Source organism: Protobothrops mucrosquamatus, unplaced genomic scaffold (assembly GCF_001527695.2).
Source record: "Protobothrops mucrosquamatus isolate PMUCROS unplaced genomic scaffold, P.Mucros_1.0 scaffold115, whole genome shotgun sequence".
NCBI lineage: Eukaryota > Metazoa > Chordata > Lepidosauria > Squamata > Viperidae > Protobothrops > Protobothrops mucrosquamatus.
In genome coordinates this window covers 252,960-275,569 of record NW_015386487.1, presented here as the reverse complement: position 1 = coordinate 275,569, position 22,610 = coordinate 252,960, and the positions used below count along the sequence as shown (strand labels likewise).

At 45.7% G+C, this 22,610-nt stretch overlaps 1 protein-coding gene across 2 annotated transcripts in view; it reads left to right on the top strand.

The window, feature by feature from the left end:
- Positions 1–22,610, top strand: part of ZBTB16 (zinc finger and BTB domain containing 16) — a 119,606-nt gene that overhangs the window by 71,910 nt on the left and 25,086 nt on the right. Inside the window, exon 3 of one of the 2 annotated variants that reach the window (XM_015812926.1) lies at positions 5,354–5,440. The exons of the other annotated variant lie outside the window; for it this stretch is intronic. Coding sequence (XP_015668412.1) covers positions 5,354–5,440 — 87 coding nt within the window. The remainder of the gene's footprint in view (positions 1–5,353; positions 5,441–22,610) is intronic. 2 annotated transcript variants of the gene reach the window in all.

Below are 22,610 nucleotides of genomic sequence, written 5' to 3'. Positions count from 1 at the left end.
CCACCCACTCCCCCAGCCCCCTGGATCCTGCTTTCTTTTGAGGGCCCGGCCATTTGGCTTAGGTACACTTGAGTTGTTTTGAATGCAAACTTGACATCCACCCCCCCTGCTCCCCCCCCCCAAAGCAGCCGGGAACGGCTTACGCACAGTAAACAGGCAGACTGTCTTATTGATTAACAGATGAGGCCTTTATTATCGATCAAAGCTTGGCGAGAAAATTTATCACTTTTAATTTCACTGCTGCCAAATTTTTCTGCCTCTGAGCCAGCCGTTACTGAGGCAATTTAAAGGCAGGGGAATTATTCTCTGGAGGGGAGGGGGCGAGGGGCATCTGTTTATTTCCTCCCTTCTAGGGGTACACTGTGGCGCGGGCGGACCTGGGAGGGTCGCTGGGATGGGAAGGCAGAGGCGTGGAGGTCTAAGGGAAGGCCGTCCATGAGGGCTGGAGGGGGATTTTGGCCCTGCTCGGCCCGGCCACGGATTACACAGTGAGAAGCCTGGAAGGTTTTCAGATGTCCTAAGTCTCTGCTGCAAGGTCTTTGGCAGAGGCCTTGCATGGCCAGCCTTTGGAAAGCACTGAGGAGCACACATACACACACCCCAAACACAACCTGCAACTTCTCCATAGTGAACCCAGCAGCGTCATGGGCTCATCCCCATCCACTCTACTCTGGCTGATGGATTAAGTTTCTCGGTGCCTGGTTGAACTATGTTGGATTATGTTTCTCGGTGCCTGCTTGAAGGCACGGGGAAACCATGCCTTCTAGAATAGTTTTGGCCAACCTGTGGCAAGGCTGGCTGGAAGGGATGAGAGCATGGCATGGCTGGTGTGGGAGGCTGATCTAGTCCAACGGGGCTGTAGTTTTCTGGAAGAGCCGCCCTGGGACCGGGGGTCTGTTCTGGGGTGGGGGGGGGAAGAAAAGGTGGCCTCAGAGTGGTGGGCCTGTTGCTGCTCCACGTCTTGGCTGGGAGAAATCACCCACTTTCTCAAACTTGGGGTTTTTCTAGGAGAGCCCTCTCTTCCTCAAAGACGAAATTCCCCCTACATTTTCATTCTAGAAAACCATTTTTAGGTTTTATCTTCCTTCCCCCCCCCTCCCTCTTTCCCTCTCCTTCCTTCCTTCCTTCCTTCCTTCCTTCCTTCCTTCCTTCCTTCCTTCCTTCCTTCCTTCCTTCTTTCTTTCTTTCTTTCTTTCTTTTGTCAGGCTGTCCCTCAGTCTCCTTGGAAGTGGTGAATCAAAACTTCCGGGTCCAGCCCTTGCGTTCACCACTTTGGCCGAGTCTCTCTAAGGGGCTTTATTTCAATTTGCCAGTTAACTCCTGGCTGTGCAGATGGGAGCCCTGGGCTCATTTCCCTTGTTATAACAAGAGCCCTACCAACCAACAGTTGCCTCCTGCCTTGGTGTGCATTTTCTAAGAAATCCCATAAATACCACACTTTAACGATAGTTGTGGAAATTATCTTTCGGTCTGGTGTGTCGTTCTTATCTGATAGTGTCATCGCTGTTGTCTCGAGCCTTTTGTGTGCTGACGGGGTGTTGTGATCATTAGGGGAGTGTTAGAAAGCACGGAAAAACAAGGCTGCTTACCACTCTGTCATAATCAGGATGTTGGACCCTCTTAATTCTAGCTGGAAATGCGGTGTTTGTTTTCCATTACCTTTTTTTGCAAAAGAGAATACTTTGTGTCCACATTGAAACTCACACGGCCCATCTGATGGTGTTCCTTCATTTTTCCAATACTGCGCAAATATAATTCTTGCCGCTATTATAACATGCAAAGTCAAATATATGCTTTGTTTACCAGTCTTTTCTGGCATTATACCTAATAAAAAAAGTTCAGGCTTAAAATCTAGGTATTCTCCCAACATCTTTTCTACCCAGGCATGTATCTTTTTCCAATAACTCTTTGCTTTGGCACATGTCCACCAAACGTGGTAATAAGTGCCTGACTTATGTTTGCATTTCCAACATCTATCTGACATGTTTTTAAACATTTTTGCTAGTCTTGCTGGTGGCAAGTGCCATCTATAGAACATTTGATATAAATTTTCTTTGTAGGAAGTTGACATTGTCAGTTTGTAATTTCTTTCCCACAAATTTTGCCATTTTTCAAATTCTATATTGTATCCAAAATATTAGAATGGGTGGAGATGGATAGACTGACTCTGAGACTGAAAGAAAAAGAAGAAACGGAATATTATCAAACTTGGGACTTGGCTAGAGGAAAAAATAAAGGATTAGGAACTAAATATGTATTAGCGAATGTTAACTCAGCACGTTTGTTGAACAAATACTACTGAATGAATGGGAAAAAAAATCAATATTTTTTTTTTAAAGAGAAACTCACACGGCCCAGATAATCCCATCTCTGCTTTGCTGGATCCTATCCATCTATTCAGCCATCTTTCCCCAGCCAGGAGCTTCACAGACGGGGGCATTTTGGGCCCTTGACCTGGAGTATTTGACAAGGATGCCGGCTCTCTTCCCCTCTCACGGAGCAGACTGGGAATGCAGGCTAGCCCTGCCCTAAGCACTTTCCTCTGGCATTGCCTTTTGGTTTCTTTTTACCCCTGGCATCTTCCTTCTGTGCCGTCATCCAGTTGGGTTGTCCCAAAGATGCTTTTTCACGAGGCAACTGGACTTTCTTGTTTTTTCTTTGAAGACCTTTTGCTTCTTATCCAAGAAGCTTCTTCAGCTCTGACTGGATGGAGCTGTAGAAGCTTCTTGGATGAGAAGCAAAACATCTTCGAAGAAAAACAAGGAAGTCCCGTTGCCTGGTGAAAAAGTATCCTTGGGATAATTATGACCTGGAGGACTGAGAATCTCCATAGACATCCAGTTGGGTTGCTTGCCTGCTTTTTTCCTGAACTTAAAGAGATTTATGAGCACGTGTCCTCCGCATCGCAAGGGCCTGGAGATGCTCTGTTGAGGCCATTCTCAAGTACAGGATGAACTTCCTCAGAGCAAGCCTCGGCTTGTGTTCAGTTCTTCTGCGGGTTGATTCTAACCCCTGTGTTGTGCCTTGGTGGCTCCCCCTTCCATCACAACAGCCCAAAGCTTGGATGGTGGAATGGGCCTCTGCAGCCAACATAGTTCTCCAGTGAACTTTTTCTGTTCTTTCTGCTCTCTTTGTTTTCTTGAAAGGCATCTGAGCCTGTCTGTAGCAGCCATGGATGGCTAGGCAGGAAAGGATCTTCTGGATTCCTCAGTCCCTGAGTTTAGCTCACTGTAGGGAGCCAACTAAGAGTAGCACTGCTGGCTCCATGTGATGTAAAGGATCGAATGATCTCCTGAGGATTCAGCTATTCTCTCCTTGACAATCCAACTTGGCTGCTTCTGGAACCATCATCGCCATGAAGTGAAGTGCAGGATAAATGCCAGGTCCTCCTTGCTGCACTGTGGATGGTCTGGTCAGAAGCTGCTCTTAGGAGCGCAAGAGGTTCCACCTCTCCTTCCTCAGCTGTTGCTAGCCTGAAGACCCTTTCAAGGCCCGGAGGCCAGCAGTTATTTCAGAGTGGAGGAAATTAGAACACCAGGAAAAAGGACTGAATGGACCCTTCACATCAGCACCATTTATCTCCCTGTAGTGGAGAGCAGAGTTCCAATCCTGTATCTTTTCTCTATCTTTTTTTAAAAAAACTAAAAGTTCTGGAGAAAAGATGTGCTGCCTTGCTTAGGAGAAGGAGAGGTCACATGTACTTTGAAGATGTACAAGGCAGCTGGGGAGCATCTCTGTTCCTTTTCTTATTCATATAACTTCTACAGACGTTCCAAGTGACTCTTCATGCAAGGGTAGCGTCTCTCCCAGCCCTTCTTGAAATGATCATGCAATTACATCATGAATTGTCAAAATTTAGGAGGGACTGTTTTCAGGGGAAATCACCAGAACTTCCTGCTAACAGTTGTCCAGTCTGAGATCTGCTGAAAGTAAAACCATCTAATTCACTCCCAGCATCTGTAATATATACACATTCTATTTCTATATTTCTCTCTCTCTCTCTCTCTCTCTCTCTCTCTATATATATATATATATATATATATATATATATATATGTATGTATGTATGTATGTATGTATGTATGTATGTATGTATGTATGTGTGTGTGTGTGTGTGTGTGTGTGTTAATAATAATACTAAAAACGTGATCCCTGGGTACATGCATGCCAATAAAAAGGGGGGGAAGTGCCTACGGGAACGGCAACGAGGTGGCTGAGACCAGCTGGACTCCAGGGAAGAGAGTAGGCACCCCGAGCCTGGTGGACTCGGTTGCTGCAGGGGGCAAGGGGGTAGGATCACGTGGGCAGGTAGAGCGGGGGATACGGCCGAAGAGCCGTTCTCCTCCCCCCTTACAAGGTAGATGGGGGTCGGGCTCACCTTTACTCGACACACTTCCGCGTGTGTGCCCGTCCTTTACGTCCTATTCTTACCGGCCGCCCCACCTTTGGTGGCGACCTCGCGTCGGATACGTTAGTCCTGGTCACTGCTCCAGGTCCCCGGCACACGTCCGAAATAAGTTGGATATTTTCTGACTCCCATAGACTGGCTTCTTAAGCCCTGATGATGTCAGCAGTGGAAGCTGACGAAAGCTTGGCGGTTGTTTAACTGGTAGTAAACTTCCATAGTTTAATGATTTTATCCTGGTGTTCACTTTTATTTATTTATTTATTGGCATATATATATAAATTTTCTTTCTTCCTGTCTTTCTTTACATCCATCCCTATCTATAGATATCTCTACCACTTCAGTAGGTGGCTTATTTCTTTAGATTTTCATTTATTCCAAACGCCAATAAAATGTCACAAAAACATGTAAATCAGAGCTTGTTTGTAGCATGATTCAGGATTAGATTGGTGGCGATAGTGTAGTGCTGCTGTAAGCACAGCTCCAACCGCTGAATAATTTTAAAATGTGGTTTTAATGCTGGACTAGCTAAAAAGAATCAATCTTGCAAATCTCCATAATCTGCGGAAATGAAAAAGTACAAAAATAAGAACATTATTAGATATCAGGGAACCATTCAGATCTCTTATCAACTCTATGCACAGTTTTCTCTGGACTGTATATTTGATATTTGTGATGTTTGAGCGAATAATGTCCCCAAATATTGATGGAATAAGAGCGTGATATGCCTTGAAAGAGGAAACATGTATATTTGAGTGAAGATCATGGATTCCAGTGTTCAGTTAAAAACTAATTTTTGCCCTGGATACGGTCAACTCTATTTTGGGATCTTTCAGTTTGTGGTCACAATTCAGTGACTCAGAATCAGTTTAGTGACCGCTATAATGATTTGTTGGGACTTCTTGATATTAATGTATTTTTCCCCCTCTCTCTTTCTCTTTCCTTATAGCAGGTGCCAAAGCCTTTCTCTGTGACCATTGTGGTGCACAATTCTCTAAAGAAGATGCCCTGGAAAGTCACAGGCAGACCCACACTGGTAAGTCTCCTTTGGGGTTCCTCTGCATCTGGAGATAGTATCCTCTTGGAGATGGTTTGGTGGCACTTCTTCCTAATCTGGGCCTTTTTCTTGAACTGGTGGTGTCAATAAAATAGGCCAACTTTTCACTAGGATGTTCTGTGGGTGTTGCTGATGTTGACGTGGAAGGCAACAAGAGTTCTTAATATTGGAGAGGAAGTTTAGTTCTCTCCTGCCCAGTTTCTCCTCCACGTTTCACAGTGTGAGCTTGACCAGGAAAGGAACTGGAAGATCTGCATTCATGGTGGCTCCAGAGGCACTGAGACTAAAGGTCCCAGACTGTCCAAGTTTGATAACCACATAGCAGACACCAGTTGGGAAAGCTGATCTTGTTCAGTTATGCAGTCTATAAATAGAAATAGGTAGGCCTACTGAATGTAAAGCATCTACATCTAGGGCAGGAGTGGGGAACGATGGCCCCGTTATGACTTGTGAACTTCAACTCCCAGAATTCCTGAGTCACCTGGCTCAGGAATTCTGGGAGTTGAAGTCCACAAGTCGTAAAGGGACCATCGTTCCCCACCCCGATCTAGGGAATAGAAACTCCTGTTGGAAAGGTTAACTTTCTGGACTGGTTCCACCACTAGCAAAACCAGTGTGGGTGTTGTGTGAGACATTGCAACAGTCATCTCTGGTAGATCATCAATAGTTTTCTAATTGGGTGAGGCTGCTTGGCCCCACTTTGGAGAGGCAGGGCGAGGTGAGGAGGGGTATGAACCCTGCCAATCAGCACTTTGCTCAACAGCTATTGCTCAACAGTGGTTGCCCCATTTCTGATTGGATTAGTGCCTGTTTTAATTGGGTTCACCTGAGATGTAATATGCCTGATCAGCAGAGGTTCCCACCAGAAGACAGGGGTGATTGCTCCATAGCAAGGAGAAGTTATCAAGTTGTCACTACATACAGTATGAAACAAGATATGCTTTGAAATGGGTTTCCCAGAGGGCAGCTGAGGTGCTGGGCTGATGCTTACCATCATGTAGATCCCAGAGTCTGTGAAACTCTGATCCCTCCAGGAGAGACATAGTAACTGAGATCCTTCTAGAAGTTTTCAACAACTCTGATCTCCAGTTGGTATGGCTGCATCCCAGAATGGGTCAGTTGTTTCCAAAACATGAGGAGAGGATCCACTTATTCCATTATGAAGACATCTTGCCTTTAATACTCAGGCAACTCAAGGCCTGTCAGCTAAACTGAGAATCTGGAAGAGAAAACAACCATGGAGAATTTCTACTATTCAAAAGCAGGAAAGGAGGGGAGATACTTCTCCAGATTTTTTGAGTGAGACTTTAGGAAAAGGTGCTCAGGGAAATGAAATTGGGCATCCTTTGTTAGGTTATCAATCACCATTAGGGAATCAAGGGGAAGGTGAGAGGCAAATCCTGGCTTTATAGCCACTGATTTCATCCACCTGACCCATTCTAGTATCAAATAATCTGTTCAAACATTTTATCCGCTCCATTAGATCTATGGGGAGCACCCATGTCACCTACTGTCACACTTAGATTAGAGCATGAGGGATCTTGATGTTGGCTTACAGTAGAAGTGGGGAACCATGGCTCTTTTATGACTTGTGGACTTCAACACCCAGAATTTCTGAGCCAGCATAGCTGGCTCAGGAATTCTGGGAGTTGACATCCACAAGTCATAGAAGGGTCATGGTTCCCCACCCCTGCCTTAGAAGATTATATGGCTCCATATGCTGCAAGATGTAACTATGTGGCTTAGTGCTGGTAGAAACTAGCCAGTGGTAGTTTTCACAATAGCCTCTGATTAAACAAGTGGCAACTTTGCATGGTGCATGAACTCGGCTTCTGAGACCACGAGGGAATTCCCCAAGCTGTCTCCTGGACTGCATTAGGGCAAACAAATCTGTTTAGTACTGATCAAGCAAAACAGGTCATTAAGGATGAAATATTTACATTTGCGAGCTGAAGCATAAGACGTTGGATGCTCTCCTGTGCCTGGCTTTTCCACACTATTTTTCCACATCATTGTGATATTTTTTTTTGATACCCCTCCCATGCCTCTGCACATATGTCTGCCAATAGGCAGCACATGCATCGTGGCCCTTCATACATGAAATGGTACAATTAATGCAGTGATGTTGGTCACATGTGATGTCCTTGGAGTTTGCCCCAGACCGAAAGATCACCTGTGGCAGGTGCATTAAAGCTGCCAGGCAGAGGGAAAGGTGGACGTTCTGCGTCTCTCCTGTCCCGGGACAAAAGAAGACACCCCCCCACACCTGTTTGTATCATGCTTCCTTCTAGGAAACATCTCTCCCAGGGGCCCTCCTGGAACTAAAGTCAGGGAGAGTCGTCAGCTGCCAATATCTCCCATGACCTTGGACAGGGAGGGACTCGCAAAGAGGCATGAAGTATGTTTTGATTGAAAACTTTGGGATGACATGTCAGAGGCTGCCAAGGAGATCAGCGTCTGTGCCAGGGCCCCGAGGGTGACATCGAAACGCAGAATGGAGAGGAACAAAAATAGGCGGCTTTGGGTCACTGTGACCCGATGGGAGGTCTTGAGCTGTAAACAAGGGCTTCTCGGTTACGTGTCAGAAAGAGGCCGTATTTCCAGAGTGGGCTGCCTCCTTGCCAAGAAATGGATAGCTTCCTCTCGCTGAGCAGGACATGAGGTTGCACTTGGGGGAGGAAGACGGTCTGTACTCCAAGCAAAGGCACCTTTTCAAAACCCTACAAGGCTGAGGAGCTTCCTCAGCTTCCATCAGGGAGAGCAAGCATCATTTAGCTGCCTCCTCCTCCAGATTGGGGATGGTATGGGGAGGGGGTCAAAGTGGACCTCAAATATTGGTTAAGTCTCAGGGAATATCAGGTGCCTTGTTGAGTCAAAAATAAGTCTTTTTTTCTAAGAGTTCATTGGCAGAGCCAAGAGGGCTTCTGATTGCGGAGTGGAATGGATCGTTTGTGGAAAGGAAGTTAGATCGATGGGCTGAAATTAACCAAGAAACTGAGCCAAATGCAGAATGAAGAACGCAGAGAACCAAAATCCAATGGATGGGGCTACATGGCTCACTTGCAGCACTTGGATACTGTCTTATTCTTGGGAATTAGGCAGAGTGCTGCACCGTGGGAAGACAAGACAGAAGGGGAATATAAAAGCCCCCTTTAATTACCCCCAGAGGAAGCCTCCAACCTCTGCTCCATCCTTCCAGAGAGCAGGACACAAAATCACCTATTTAAGATTCAGTCAACAGCGGAACCAGTGAGGCAGGCAGGTGCCGGGTCCCCCTTTGCTAGAGGGATTGAAGCAGAGCCTGGAGGCTTTCATTGGGATGCCTGTACAGGATCCAAATCAGATTTGAGGGGCCCAGTGATGCCCCTCCCCACCATGTCAGGAGTGCTGTGTGTAGCAGCAGTCTGGTTTTCAGGCCCAAGCAAGAAAGGCTGATTGTTTTTTATCTTCTTTCTACGCTTCCCAGGTCTTTCCCACCTGCTCCTTCTACATGTGTGAGCTCCCTAAAATTATAAGAATTGTGGTTATTGCTAGCAGATTTAGAAAAGCTAGCCTAGACATAAAGTGGAGAATGTGTCTGTTTACTATATTGCTATAAGACAAGTAAGATCAGGGCACACCTGAAACGTCCCTCTAAGGAATTGGTAGGACATCTCCATCCTATCAGCCGTTGGTAGGCATCTGTCATCTCTGGACTTGGCACATGCCATTTCAAAGCCAACTGTCCCTTCACATAAGAACAAATTCCACAAACTAATGAGATGTCCTAGGGCTGCAGGCCCTTTCCTACTTTTGCCAAGAAAGTAACATGGATACGTCTTTGCAGTTACCAGGAATTGAGCTTAATTGAAAAGATTAAACAGTTATTTTTAATGAAATGTCAAGTGAAGAAGTGTTTTGTGTTGTTACTAAAAACGAGGATGATAATTGTTGAGTATGAGTATGCCCACTGGTGTGACTCTGGAATGAACGGTTGCATTTGGGCTCTGTGGTTATGAGGAACATCAAGAAGATCTGATATCTTTTGGAGGCTGGTTGCAATGTCTTCCGCTTGCTGAAGGATCTATGATGCAGGCAGGACATTCAGAGAAGTGGATACTTGGATTCTTCATGAGTCTCTGGAATGACTGGACATTTCTAACAGGTCCTGGTAGCGATGCCTTCTATTCCAGCCTTCCTCAGTCTCCAGATATTTCAGAATTCCATCTTCCCAAATCTGGAGGGCAACCAATTGGTGCAGGTTGAGGATCTGTTGATTGTGACCAACAGTTTGATCAAACTGGGCCACACCAAAGTGTGTGTGGTATTTTTAGTTGTAGTGGAAGTGGAAATATGCCTCCCTCCCTCCCAATTTTTCTTTTTCTCAAGAACAAGGCTTCCAAATCTCCGGAGAAGCAGATTGGAATCTCCTTGTTTCTGCCTTAGTTGGAAAAGGTGAGGGAAGTGAAACCATGTTCTTGTCAAATGAGAAAAAGATCAACTCAACTCCTGCCAGCTGCCAGCAGCCTGGTCGCCTTAGCCAGATTACCCAGGGCTTGTGTACGCAAGCAGGATTCTTTCTCTTCTTCTTTCGAAGCAGATGACTTTAAAATATCAGAGGTAGTTTGTATCAGGTTTCTCAAGGCCGGCCAAGATATTTCACATGAGCAAAGTTCTTGGAGCAGAATGCGGTCTGACGTCCCACTAGGGAAGTGTGTTTGTCATTGTACACCCATCCTCTGGCAAGGATTGACTCCTAACTGCGGTCCACTCTTTCGTGCTACCCTGACATGTGGGGTGACTAATATCGAGGATAGTTTATGAGCCTGTCATTTTCTCAGCCATGACACAGTCCTGGTCTTCAGAGGTGGACGGACCTCCTGAAGGATTCGGCTGTACCTGCTGCCTACACCTGTCCTGCTCCGGGCAGCCCAACACCTGCACGTCTGCCCAGGTGTGAATAGGTGTTGACTTGTCACGACCAAGCAAAGTGGGGACTTGAAGGCAGAAGAGTTTGGCCACCATAAGAGCTGCCAACTTTCTGCCCTGAAGTCAAGAAATGTGTTTTGTCCCGACTGAGTGTGAAGGAATTTCTCCCCAAAAGAATTAGAAGTGGGGTAAAAGTGGGGCTCTGAAGGTGGCAAAGTTTGTGCATTTGATGAGTCTCTTTCTCTCCGAGAAATGGATGGAATTGTCTTATTTGAACATAATGCGTGATGAGGCCAAGATGGGTTGTCCACATGTTGGGTGAATCTGACCATTTTGACTTCCCCAGCTCTTCTGACTGTTGCTTCAATTGGTCAGCCAGATGCTTCCTCGGCTCCTGCACACCTTCCATCTCAGCCCTGCTTGACGCCTTTTCTGATTTTGATTTGGGTTATTGGCAGCTTTTGCCACACCCCCTCCCCTTCCCCCCCCCTGTCTCTTTCCAGATCGTTAGTAAACACGTTAGAAAATCACTGCTGTTGCTGCTGGCAAACCAAAAAGAGGAAAAAAAGAGAATTTTTTTTCTCACCCTCTGTTTCTTGTAACAACTCTGGATAAAAGCCATGGGACGTGCAGTTGTCCCCTTGCTCCCAGCATCCCTGGAGAAGACCCCCAACAGCCTATCCCGAAGGAAGGGAGAAGTCAGTAAAATCCAATGTGTAACCGAAACATGAAAAGCGATGAATTGCTTTGCTTTTTCCTACTCCTCCCGCCCCCTTCCCGGGGATGTTGGTAGCATTTTGATTTAATATTGGACAAACACAAGGGTCTTTTTTATTCAGCACTCCCAGGCCTTGGGGCTATTATTCTTCCAAATTTAATAGCATTGAAATTGCAGGGTTTGTGATAATTTGCCCATCACTTTCGCTGCTTCCATTGATGTTTATTGTCAGCGGGATGGAATCTCCATCCGATTCACTTAGATAACATGTCTGTTAAACATTTAGATAATTGTGCCATCATTAAGTTGTCACATTATTTTAGAGATTCAAAACAGTATCGTGGTAAGTGGAGGTACCAGGAGAGGGTGAGGATCGTCTCCCACAAGGGTGGCAATTGCTGGGAAGGAGACAGAGTGGAGTGTGTAGCTCACAACTTGCCCCTTTTTTTTTGCATGGTTTTTTTTTAAAAGAGCAAAAGTTGTCTGGTGGCACCTTCGGAGGAAGCATTAAAACAAGCTTCATTTCCTCCGATCAGAACTGTCGAAGGATTGCATTAGGGACTGTTTTTCCAGCCAGTTTTCACATCTGGAGAAAATACAGATCACTTTTGTGCCCGTCTTACCTGGAAAGATCAGTTTGTGGCAGCTGAGGGGCCTCCTTCATTCCATGTGAACAGAGGATGCCAGCTTTCTGTGGCATTGCACCCACACAAAAGGGCACTAACAAATGCCCAGCAAGAGGATAGCATAGCAATAGCATTTAGGCTTATATGCCACCCCATAGTGCTTTATAGCACTCTCTAAACAATTTACAATGTCAGCATTATTTGCATGTTGCCCCCAACAATCTGGGTCCTCATTTTACCGACCTCCAAAGGATGGAAGGCTGAGTCAACCTTGAGCCCATCAGGATCAAACTCCAGGCTGTGGGCAGAGTTTGCCTGCAATACTGTATTCTAACTGCTGTGCCACCAGGATCCTATTGGTGCTTGTATTCATACAAGCAACCCAAAATCTACAAATAATTGTGGGGGGGGGGAGGATCAAGTAATGGCCCTAAGGAAAGAACCCATGAGAGAATGGCTGTGGCCGCACGTTTACTGCATGCATAGAAAAGATCTGACCCAACAAACTTCACTCTCTGGAACTGGTTGAAGATCTTCCTCCATTATCCAGAGATTTCCACTTCCATTAACTTCTACTAAAGATGTTGGGGTGTGTGGAACCTTAGACCATGTTCTTAACTTCCCAAGAAGCAACATGCTAATGTGATATCAAAAGACTGGCATCCGGTTTCTCTCAGATGTTCCTCAGATAGTCCCTGGGACATCCAAAGGAACGTTTGGAAACCAGTAGTCCTTCTCCTCAAGCAACTTCTCTACAGCCTCTGAAATAGAGGTTCCAGATTGCCATCAGAATTACCAGCAATAATCATTAATAGATCTGTCTTCATGATATTATCTAATTCTTGGGGACATTTTATTATTGACAGTGGCCAGCCCACATTTTGTAAGTCATAATTCCAAAATTTAGTAATGGGCTGGGTGAAGCAACCACATCTTTCTTCTGGCTTGAGTCTTCTTCTCCACCCTGACTCCTCTACCAGTTCCATGAAATGCCATAGAAGAGAGAAGAAGGTCTTTCGGTCCACCTCAGCAGTTACAGCACATGTTGATAAACCCTCTGATGTGTCTCTTCCTCTTTAGGGAAGTTTTTGGAGTTGGGTCTTGGTTTTAGTTGACCTTTTTCTCTTCTCCCTTGGCCGAAGTTCAGGTCCTATCAATAAACGCTTCTGTCTGAACTCTGGTGTCACCACAAGTGTGTGTATAATTCATTAAAAAGGCAAACAATGGATAGGTGGAGTCTCGATGGATTTTCATCCCTTATTGGACAATCCAGAACCCTCCTCCCTTCTGACGGTGCCATCCATGCCCCCATTGACTCTTGGAAGCTTGTCTCTCCCCCTCCCCCACTCCCTCCCCAGCCTGAATAAATGAAAATTTCTTCCCTGGGAAGCAAATGAGTTTCTATTACTGTTTCACAGTACTCTAGAGAGTTTTAAGATAGCAGCTTGATTAAGCTTGTGGGGAAAATACTATCAGCTTGGTATTCCACAGACCGGGATAATGTACTGTTGGCATTAAGTATGTTTAAGGGTAATTATCTTTCCCCTTTTCATATTGGTTACATGGAAAGAAATGCAAGGAAGGGGAATTCGGCATGTTGGAATTTGGACTCCACATTCAGCAGGGACAGGTGAAGGGAGCACCTGGAGGGCAGGAAGGGACCTGGGTGAAACACAGGCCCCTACTCATCTTTGTCCTTTACCTGTCAAGGGAGGTACTTTCTTTGAGGGAAGGATGGCTATGGGGTTTTCTCAAGAGGGGGTTTTCGGTCACAGAGGACCCATTGTTCTCCTTGCTAGCCACCGCCGCTCACCACACCTTTTAAGTTTGGAATTCCCTTTTCACCCTTCTGCTGGCTGAGTCTCGGGCTGATCTCTAACTTATAACCAAGGAGAGTTTTACGAATCTCTTTAGATATAACACAGCTGTTGCGCAATCCAAGGCCAACATCTCTCTTTGACTTTCTCAAGATTGATTGATTTACAACCCAAAATCAAAACTTTGGCAAACTCTTCCATGTGCTTCTTGACGCAAAGCCAAGGAGCTACATTAAGGGAATGTAGGAAATCTACAATCCAAAATAAATGTTATATATTTGGGACCATAAGAATATTTGGGGAGCATAAGAAGAGTCCTGCTGGAACAGGTTGATGCCCATTTTAGTGTGGCATTTTGTTTCTGACAGTGGCTAACCTTGGAGGAGTGGTTAGAAGGCTGAGTCCTTCCCCTTTCTCTTAGTTGTTTCCCCACAAGTGGCAAGTCTTCTGATCCAAAGGTAACTTGGAGGCCTCAGGATGAATAGTCCTCCCTACATAGATCCTCCACAATGGTAGCTATCACCATATTTTGCCCTAATGCAGGGATGTCCAACCTTAGCAACTTTAAGGTTTGTGGATGTCAACTCCCAGAATTCCCCAGCCAGCAGGAATTCTGGGAGTTGAAGTCCACAGGTCTTAAAATTGGCAAAGTTGGACATTCTAAATTTGACCAATGTGCCTGGAACAAGCCCTCTTTTGCAGAGATCTGCAATGCAGCACTCCTAAGCCCTGAGATCCTACCCAGAACCTTTGAGCCAGGCCTCCTTTCTCAGTAATGATGTAGATTTTTATTGATCTGGGGACTTTTTGCAAGCAAGGCATGCCTCTTTATATATGTGTGCCATGGCTCCCTAAATTTGCAAGGAAGATGTTCAAGTCAGCCATCGTGTTCTGATGGACCGATCAGTGGGATACCATAGGAATCCATCATCCATGTTGTTCCTGCTTGCCCAAATCTTTCAGTGGATTATGTAAACGTTGAAAGAAAAAAGGGGGAGATTCCCTCTCTACCCCAATGCTGATTGGTAGACTCTGTCATCACCCTCTTCCTCTTTCCCTTCCGGTCTTTCATGGGGGATTCAAACAAGTAAGTGAAAGGTTGCTTATCACAGAGATTATTTGTATTACAAGAATTCCAGCAACATCTGGGAGAGAAGGGAGCCACCATCTCATCCTGCTGGCCTTCGTGAAAATAAGAAATTCATTGCTGACCTTTTTGTTTGAATCCCTCTGTCTTCATACAGAAAATGTTCTAGTTCTACAATTGTTTTAGTTACTCTTTTGTGTATTCCCTAACAACTTTTCTGAGATGGGACAGCTGGAGTTACAAATAGCATCGTCTCTCTCTCTCTCTCTCTCTCTCTCTCTCACACACACACACACACACACACACACACACACACACACCCTCCCTCTCATTTTAGATGATGTGGTGTGAATGTCTAAGACAAGGACAAATAAATAAGTCCAGCCGCATTTTCCCCAGCAAGTTCTCACTGGCAATAACATCCGCGGCTGACGGTCGAAGCTATGTTAGGAGGCCTCAAACAATCCCACCACTTATTTTTGGTGCCTAAGTATTGGATCTAAAAGCCTGGCTTGAGACATGTGTTTTTTTCCACCCTGGATTGGCTCCCGGCCACGCGCGGCGTTGCTTTGCCTCCTTGTAACAGAATCTGCCTGATGTACTTGAAAAAGGGCCATCAGAATGTTTAGAGAGGAACAGAAAGTCCTGGAGCTGGTGTCTCTTTTTGGAAAAGGCTCCTTTCTATAATCGGAGCCTTATGACTTGCAGCTGAAATGAGTTTGCTGCGAGTCTTGGCTCCGTCGTTGAAAATCAAATGCCTCACACAAAAACAACTTTCACCCTCCCTCCTGAGGTTGCTTGGGCAAGAGAGCATCAGAGGAAGCCCTGGAAGGGTGGCCGATGGGCTCTCCCCCGCTCACTGGGCACACTGGCCCAATTCAGGCCTTCTGCCCTCTGGGGGGGAGGGTGGTCCCAAAGGGTCTCTTTTGCAGAGGGGCACAGTCCTCGGATGGCAAACTCCCAACATCACATGTGCTTCCTGGGGTCTCTCTGTCAGCTGCACCACCTCAAACTGCAGTAGACAGTCGGTTTTTTTTTCCGTTTTTACTCATTCCTGCCCTGAATGGTTCTAATGATAGAAGAGCACAGAGGGGGAAAGGCGCCAGGGAAGAGGTGGAAACAAAGGATCTTCAGGATCCAATCTGGGTCAGTCACTAGGACCAGGGGTTTAGTCTTCCAAGCTTTCTGGACTCGTGATGGAGCCCATCCTCGGGGAACTTCTCTCTCACCAGAAGGGTTATGGGAGGTCTGCTCTTTGGATAGGTCCCATAACCCCCTGCCATTGCCCCAGTGACTGAGAGTGAGAGGATTCCCAAACACCTGGAGGACGTCTTGGTGCCTTTCTCTAATCTAGTATTTCTGAATGGTGGGCCCTTGGTGCTCTCCCAGCCAGGTGGTTTTCTTGCAGATGCTTCATCACCCAACTAGGTAACCTCATCAGTGCTAGAAGGGAATGGGGTTTGGTCTCTGTTCATATGCACTTGTCTCGCATAGAATTCTTTCTGAATTCTACCGCAGAGGTTGATTAAGTGTAGGAGAGAATATTCATCTCCCATCTTTCTGTCACAGAAATCTTGTATAGGATGCTAATGAATCATATAGGCATGAAATCACATAGACATTAATCAGTGGAACAACCTGCCTCCAGAAGCGGTGAATGCTCCAACACTGGAGATTTTTAAGAAGAGACTGGACAGCCATTTGTCTGAAATGGTATAGGGTTCCCTGCCTGAGCAGGGGGTTGGACTAGATGGCCTCCAAGGTCCCTTCCATTAGTAGTAGTAGTAGTAGTAGTAGTAGTAGTAGTAGTAGTAGTAGTAGTAGTAGTACATTATTACATTATTATATGGAGTTAAAAGTTTTCCTTGATTCCATCCAGACAGTTTTGCCAAAATCACACAACTCATTATGACGATATAGGTGCTTCTAGACCAGGGATGGTCCTTCTGGCTTGATTGGGGTGTTCCTGCTAGGTCCTTCTGACCTTCGTGCAGCAAAGGATCAGAAGAGAAGAAATTCATCTGGCAATTTGGGGATTCTTATGTGGACCTTTTGTGTTCTTATTGCAAATTGATATACAAGCAGGAGTAAACCCCCTTAAGGCTGGAAAAATGAAATGTTGAGCAAAACCAACACTGGTAGCCTCTTCCCTCTCTTCCCTTCAGCCTGAAGTATGAAGCATCTTCATACATTGACTGACAAGGGACAATTCAAACTTGGCCCACTTCAGTTGGTATCTTCTGCATTGGTGGTTCTTCTTCAGAGTTTCAGACGAGGGATCCACCGCGTCTTCCCAAGCGTTTATCCCACGACTGAACTACGATCTTTCTGTAGTTGTAGCACTGTTGTTAGATGAAACAATCTAAAAAGTATTTCAGAGCCGTGGCCCAAATTCTTGCTGTTAATTTGCAGATGACATCACTGAAACAGCTTTTTTGCTATAACATTTATTCCATCTCTCCTTTTTGGCTACCTAATTCTCTCTGCAGCTAGAAGGCCAAATATTAGGGGTTTCTGCCAACACAAGCTTATAAGTTGTGTTTTGCAAGGCTCGGTTTCCTTCTAGTGTATCTTTGTGAGCTTTTGGCAACGTGGTTTTCCAGCCTTAAAATAGCTATATATCACAAGTTGTGTTTGCAGTGCATAGAATCAGGGGTTAGTTAAGGTTAGAGTTTTTTGGCTCTTGTGGGTTTAAAGCATTTTCCCCTCCCCAATTCTAAGATATCTAAACAGAGAGACTCTTTGTGTGACTTTAATGTTGTGTGACAGCATTTGAAATCTGAATCTAAGTACACATTCTGAAAACCGGGAAATCTCCCTGGTTTTCAACACAGAAAGGAGGGGAGGGGGCTGAAACAGCCTGTTCAGATTTTTTTTTTTTTTAAAGTCGGTAGCAAAGTTATAGTTCTGGGCTGCTGGTTTTCTGAAGCTGCAGCTCTATCTGCTTAAAAGAATAGGAAAATATGCAAGAACTCGGAATCTATATTTAAATGAACAGTGAATAGCCCCAGTTTAATTTTCCCCTTCTGCAAAAACTATTTAGGGAGCGATGAGAAAAGCCCTTTTTTGCTAAGCTACAGAAAACCTTTCTTGTCCTTTAATTCTAGATGAACAGGATTAGCGTGAACATATTTAGCCTCTGACCTTTGGACAAAAGCATTATCAAATTTAGTGGCCAAGTGGGACTCCATTTAACTGAGCCAGTTCAGCATCTTGGCATTGGGGAAGGGAGGGGGTGTTTGTTTTGGGGCTTTCCCCCCTTTTTTTCTTCCCTCCCCTACCTCCCCAAAATCTATCCTTCGATGAGGCCCTTCTGAAATCTCTTCTTCAGATGGAGGGTGAAATTTGAAAAGGTGCCCAGGACCCAGATAGGAGAAGAAGAGCAAACACTGACCTTGTCTGAACGGTTATAGAAAAGCTGGTGAGCCTGACCAGACCAGGGTGGTTTTCTAAGGACCCCGTGAGGTCTTCAGCCAGCCTGCCCTCGGCTCAGCTGAGTATGCCGGACAGGCTTTTCCCATGAATGTTCCTTCTGTGGTGCCCAAATCAGAGCTTTGGGGCACTAGCTCTCCACCACATGGGGAGACCAAGCAAACTTCTTAACAGTGTGGACAATTAGCCAGTGGAATGGAAGTTGCCTCCAGAAGTTGGTGGGTGCTTCATCACTGCAGCTTTTTAAAAAAAGACTGGACAGCCACTTGTCTGAAATGGTACAGGGTCTCCTGCTTGAACAGGGGGTTGGACTAGAACAGAGATCCCCAACCTTTTGGGCACCAGGGACCGGTTCCATGGAGAGAGGTTTTTCCGTGGACCGGAGGGGGCGTGGTTTTGTGTGCTGCCTGCATCCCGCGGATGGGACTTTGCTTGTTTGTGCGGACTGGTTGCTGGCATGCCGCAGCCCGGTACTGGTCCACGGACTAGGAGCTGGGGACCCCTGGACTAGAAGACCTCCAAGGTCCTTTCCTGCTTCCATTGACATGGTGCAGGAGGGCAGGAGTTGAGTCCTGTCTTTGGGTGTCCCAGGTCCAGTCCTTCTGTTGGCCCAGGTTCTTCCTCCTCCTCCTCCTCCTCCTCCTCCTCCTCCTCCTCCTCCTCCTCCTCCCTTGACGTGTCCATGAAGGAGCAGGAGCATCCCTGGCGGGGCAAGCCCCCAAGCCTTCCTCTGGATAATTAGCCCTGAAAACGTATAAAGAGGCCCTCCCCGCCTCTCCGTCCACCCTAAAATCCTCCGAAGGGCCTGTGGAATGCCAGAAGGGGCCTCTCTTAAGCCGGTGTCCACTTACAGTTCATCCCTCATAAACTCCACCGCTGGGCTAAGGGCAGCCAGCCCAGGCCTCCTGGTATGTGATTGATTATCTGGTATTTATGCCACTGAGGAGTTTTCAGCGGTTGCGGGTCAAGGGGTCATCTTGTGTGTCCTGCTGAAAATCCGTTTCCTTTTGTACAGTGAGGGCTGGGTGAGCAGCACACAAAAAGCACCTTTTTCTTTTCCTTGGGAAAAAGGGGAGGGGGACAGGCCAGTGTCAATGATTTTTTTTTCCTTCAGCCATTCTGAATAGTGTCCTTTTTAATTCTAAAGAACTTTAATTAAAAGTAGCAGGGGAAAGTTCATCTTGACAAGGGTTAGCTTACCTTATGTGCTGTCCTGGGACCTTCAAACCCACATTGGCTGGGTGGGGGTGGGTTTTCTTGATTTCCCCCGCTCCAGCATGACTAACGAGTTGGTCTATGGTTTTAATTAAAGCTGGGTCTCAAACAAGAGGAACAAAATCAAAAGTTGGGTTGCGTGTATCTTTTTTTTTTTTTTAAGCCCACCGGTGTACATCTCATCAGTTCTCACAATTCTGTGGGAGGATTTGGGCCTTGCAATCCATGAAAAATTCCAGTGGGCTTTGAAATTAGGATTCCCTTTAGCCCAGAATTACAAGAAACCTTAAATTCTTAATTGATGCAGCTCGGTGATAATTGACCACACAGAGGAACTCGCTTTACATTGAGAACAATGGGAACAATGTGGAATATGCTTGCAGGTTGGGCATCTGGTTTTCAAAACTATGAGAGCCTTCTAGAGGAGGGTTGCCCAAATTTTTCTTTGGTTCTGACAGCAAGATTCAGCACTGCACAGGTGGGTCTGTGAAGGTCTAGAGATATAGGACTTTTCCCCCAAGGTGACTATCTTCATCCATTCAAATTCCTAAATATCTATTACAAAAATGTTCCACCATGACATTTGGGGTCATTTGGTTGTCCCATCAGAGATGGTCAGTTTCAGTGAAAATATTGTCAAAGGGGGCACGGGTTAAATCCAAATCTAGGGAGTGGGAGAGAATATTGTGAATGTGCTCACAGCTCCAGAGGGTGGCAGTGATGGTCCCTTCCCTTCTCCTGTGTAGTCTTTCATCATTCCTTTGGCCAAGAGACTCTGCTTTATTTTGAGCTGGTTCACAACGATGAGAACTTCCAAGAACAACTTCTCCAAAGAGAGATTGTCATTTGTTTGGAATGTTCCCAAATATTGTTTACTACCAAACTTCTTGAGCAGCTGGGAGAAGTGATGAGGGGAAGCCAACCCCATGCAGGTAAAATGACAGGGTGGAGAGTGGTAACCCTTGAGAATTGGCCAATTGATGGCTGAAACAGGACAATGCATTAAAAAAAAGTGTGACTGGTTCCCTGAATACAGTTAGTATGCCTATTTTGAGTAAAATTAAGCCCCGTCACCTCTACTAACTTTTCTCTGGGGCACTTAATCTTCTCTGGGGTCCTTGGTGCTCTTTGGGCTTGGTTGTTTTCTTGCAGACATTCATTATTTAACTACAAAACATCATCAGTGCTAGAAGGAATAGAGACCTACTTGGGTCATGAAACAGCTGCAAGAAAATCACCACGCTCAGAGAGCATAGTTCAACCTTGAGCTGCAAATACCCTCTTCTGTGGATACCCTTCTCTGCTCACACATCCAGAAAGGGGTGAGCACGTTCCTCAATTAAAGCAAGGAGGTCCTCAACGTTGGACCTGACCGCATTCTCCTGAGATGGTGCATTGATTCTGTGGAGATAAAGCCAACTACTCTTTCCCTGTAACCTGAAATGTCCAGACTCTTGGACTCCCTTGGACCATAAGTTTCATATCCAAAATCTCCCCAGCCTTTCTGCATCACGCAGCAGCTCAATTCTTGGTCCTAGTTTGGATCACTGTTGATACGTCCTCACCTTTTCATTTCCTGTATCTCGGGGGCCTAACCGTGTCTTTGGTCTCACTTTACCATTTCCTTTGTTAAAATACTTCATTTCTGAAGACACGTAGCTCTGAAATTCTGCAAGAAGACAAGGAAATTATTTGTAATTGAATTTGACTATTGCAACAAAGGGGTTTTTTTTAAAAAAGAATGACCTTTACTTTAAGTAGGGTGGGGGGGGGGAACAAATGAATAGGAAGGCATATGCAATGTGTTAAGTTTTCTTAAGCTTTTTTTATTTTTATTATTAAGCCAGAGTCTAGACTGGGATCTGATAAAAGAGGTGATAAGATGCATTAGTTCCCACCTCACATTTGCCTTTATCTGGAAACAGGAAATTTTACGGAGAAGATTCATCATTAGCTGCTGAGTTGTAGACAGTTTGCCTGGATGGGGCAGCTTGTTTAATGGCTGGTCCCGTTCTGAAAATTGCTCAGTTTGGTATGGGGGTGGGAAGGGCTGCAGGCTGGGAAAAGGAGGCATAGGACCTAGCATGATCCTTCTAGATCCAAAATGATAGCTTTATTTGACCTGGTCTAAAAATTGAAATGCAGCTGCTTCATCTTTGTGAAACTAAATATTAGAACTGTCAGTTGGGTTGGAGTAGATTCTTCGAACGTTCACTGTTCAGCTGCTTAACCTGATGTAGCTCCCTTTTCTAAACTTTATTCTTGGTAAAAACAACCTAAGTCAACATCTCTCTCTGTGTGTGTGCATGCCTTGCACACGTTTGGGAAAGTGTGCATATGCTAGATACTGTCCTCTCTCATGTCTGCAGCTGACTGAATTATACGATCTCTTATTTCCCGTTGTGGCTGTTCTGTGTTTGTATTCATTAGATTTAGCTAATTGTTTCACTGGTTTTATGGATCATCTCATTCCCTTCCCCAGCTGCTTCTTTGGGACCCCATCCTAGACACTTTGAACCGCCAGATCCATAATCTCCAGCCAAGGTTTGAAATGTTATTTCTCGTGATTATGGGAAGTCTTTCAGGGGAGAATCCCATTTACTGCTCTGTGTGGACCTCTCACAACTTGTGAAAAAACAGAGCAACCAGCCAACCACCTGCTTTTAGCCGTCTGAAGGAGCTGCTCCTCCATTTGCTGTGCTCGGTGCCCAAGGAAAGGAGACCATCCTGAGAATTATTGGCAAATCAGGGTTTGATTCTGGTCTGCCAGCTTATGGAGAGTTGCTTTGAATCCTGTCCACCCCCTCTGCAGTCCCTTTAGTGGGACAGCCATAAAACAGACGGGTCTCCTCAAGGACACAGAAAATCGATGGATTTTATGCTGGTCTTCATGTAAACCAGCCAGCCACTTTTCTCCCATAGAAATTTAATAAATAAATAAATAAATAAAACTAAATAAATTAATCCCAGCAGTCGCATTTGCCACCTCCATTTCCCCCCCCCCCTTCCGTTCAATTGTGTCCGATTCTTGGAAGCTGCCTTGACCTAGTCCCTGCAGTTTTCTTGGCAAGGTTTTCAGAAATGAAGTTGCCTCCTTCCTAGGGCTGAGAGAGAGTGACTGGCCCAGTTGGCTTTGTGCCCAGGGCATGACTAGAACTCAGGGTCTCCTGGTTTCTAACCTGGTACCTTCACCACTAGACTCTCCCCGCCAAATGGGCTCCCCCAGACGGATGGCCGGGAGAGCAACATTCAGACCAGCTTCGTTTCTTTCTCTGCTTCCGTCGCCCGGACTCAGCTTCAGTTTTGGCAGCCAGCAGATCCCACGAGTGGGGCAGACTCCATAGCT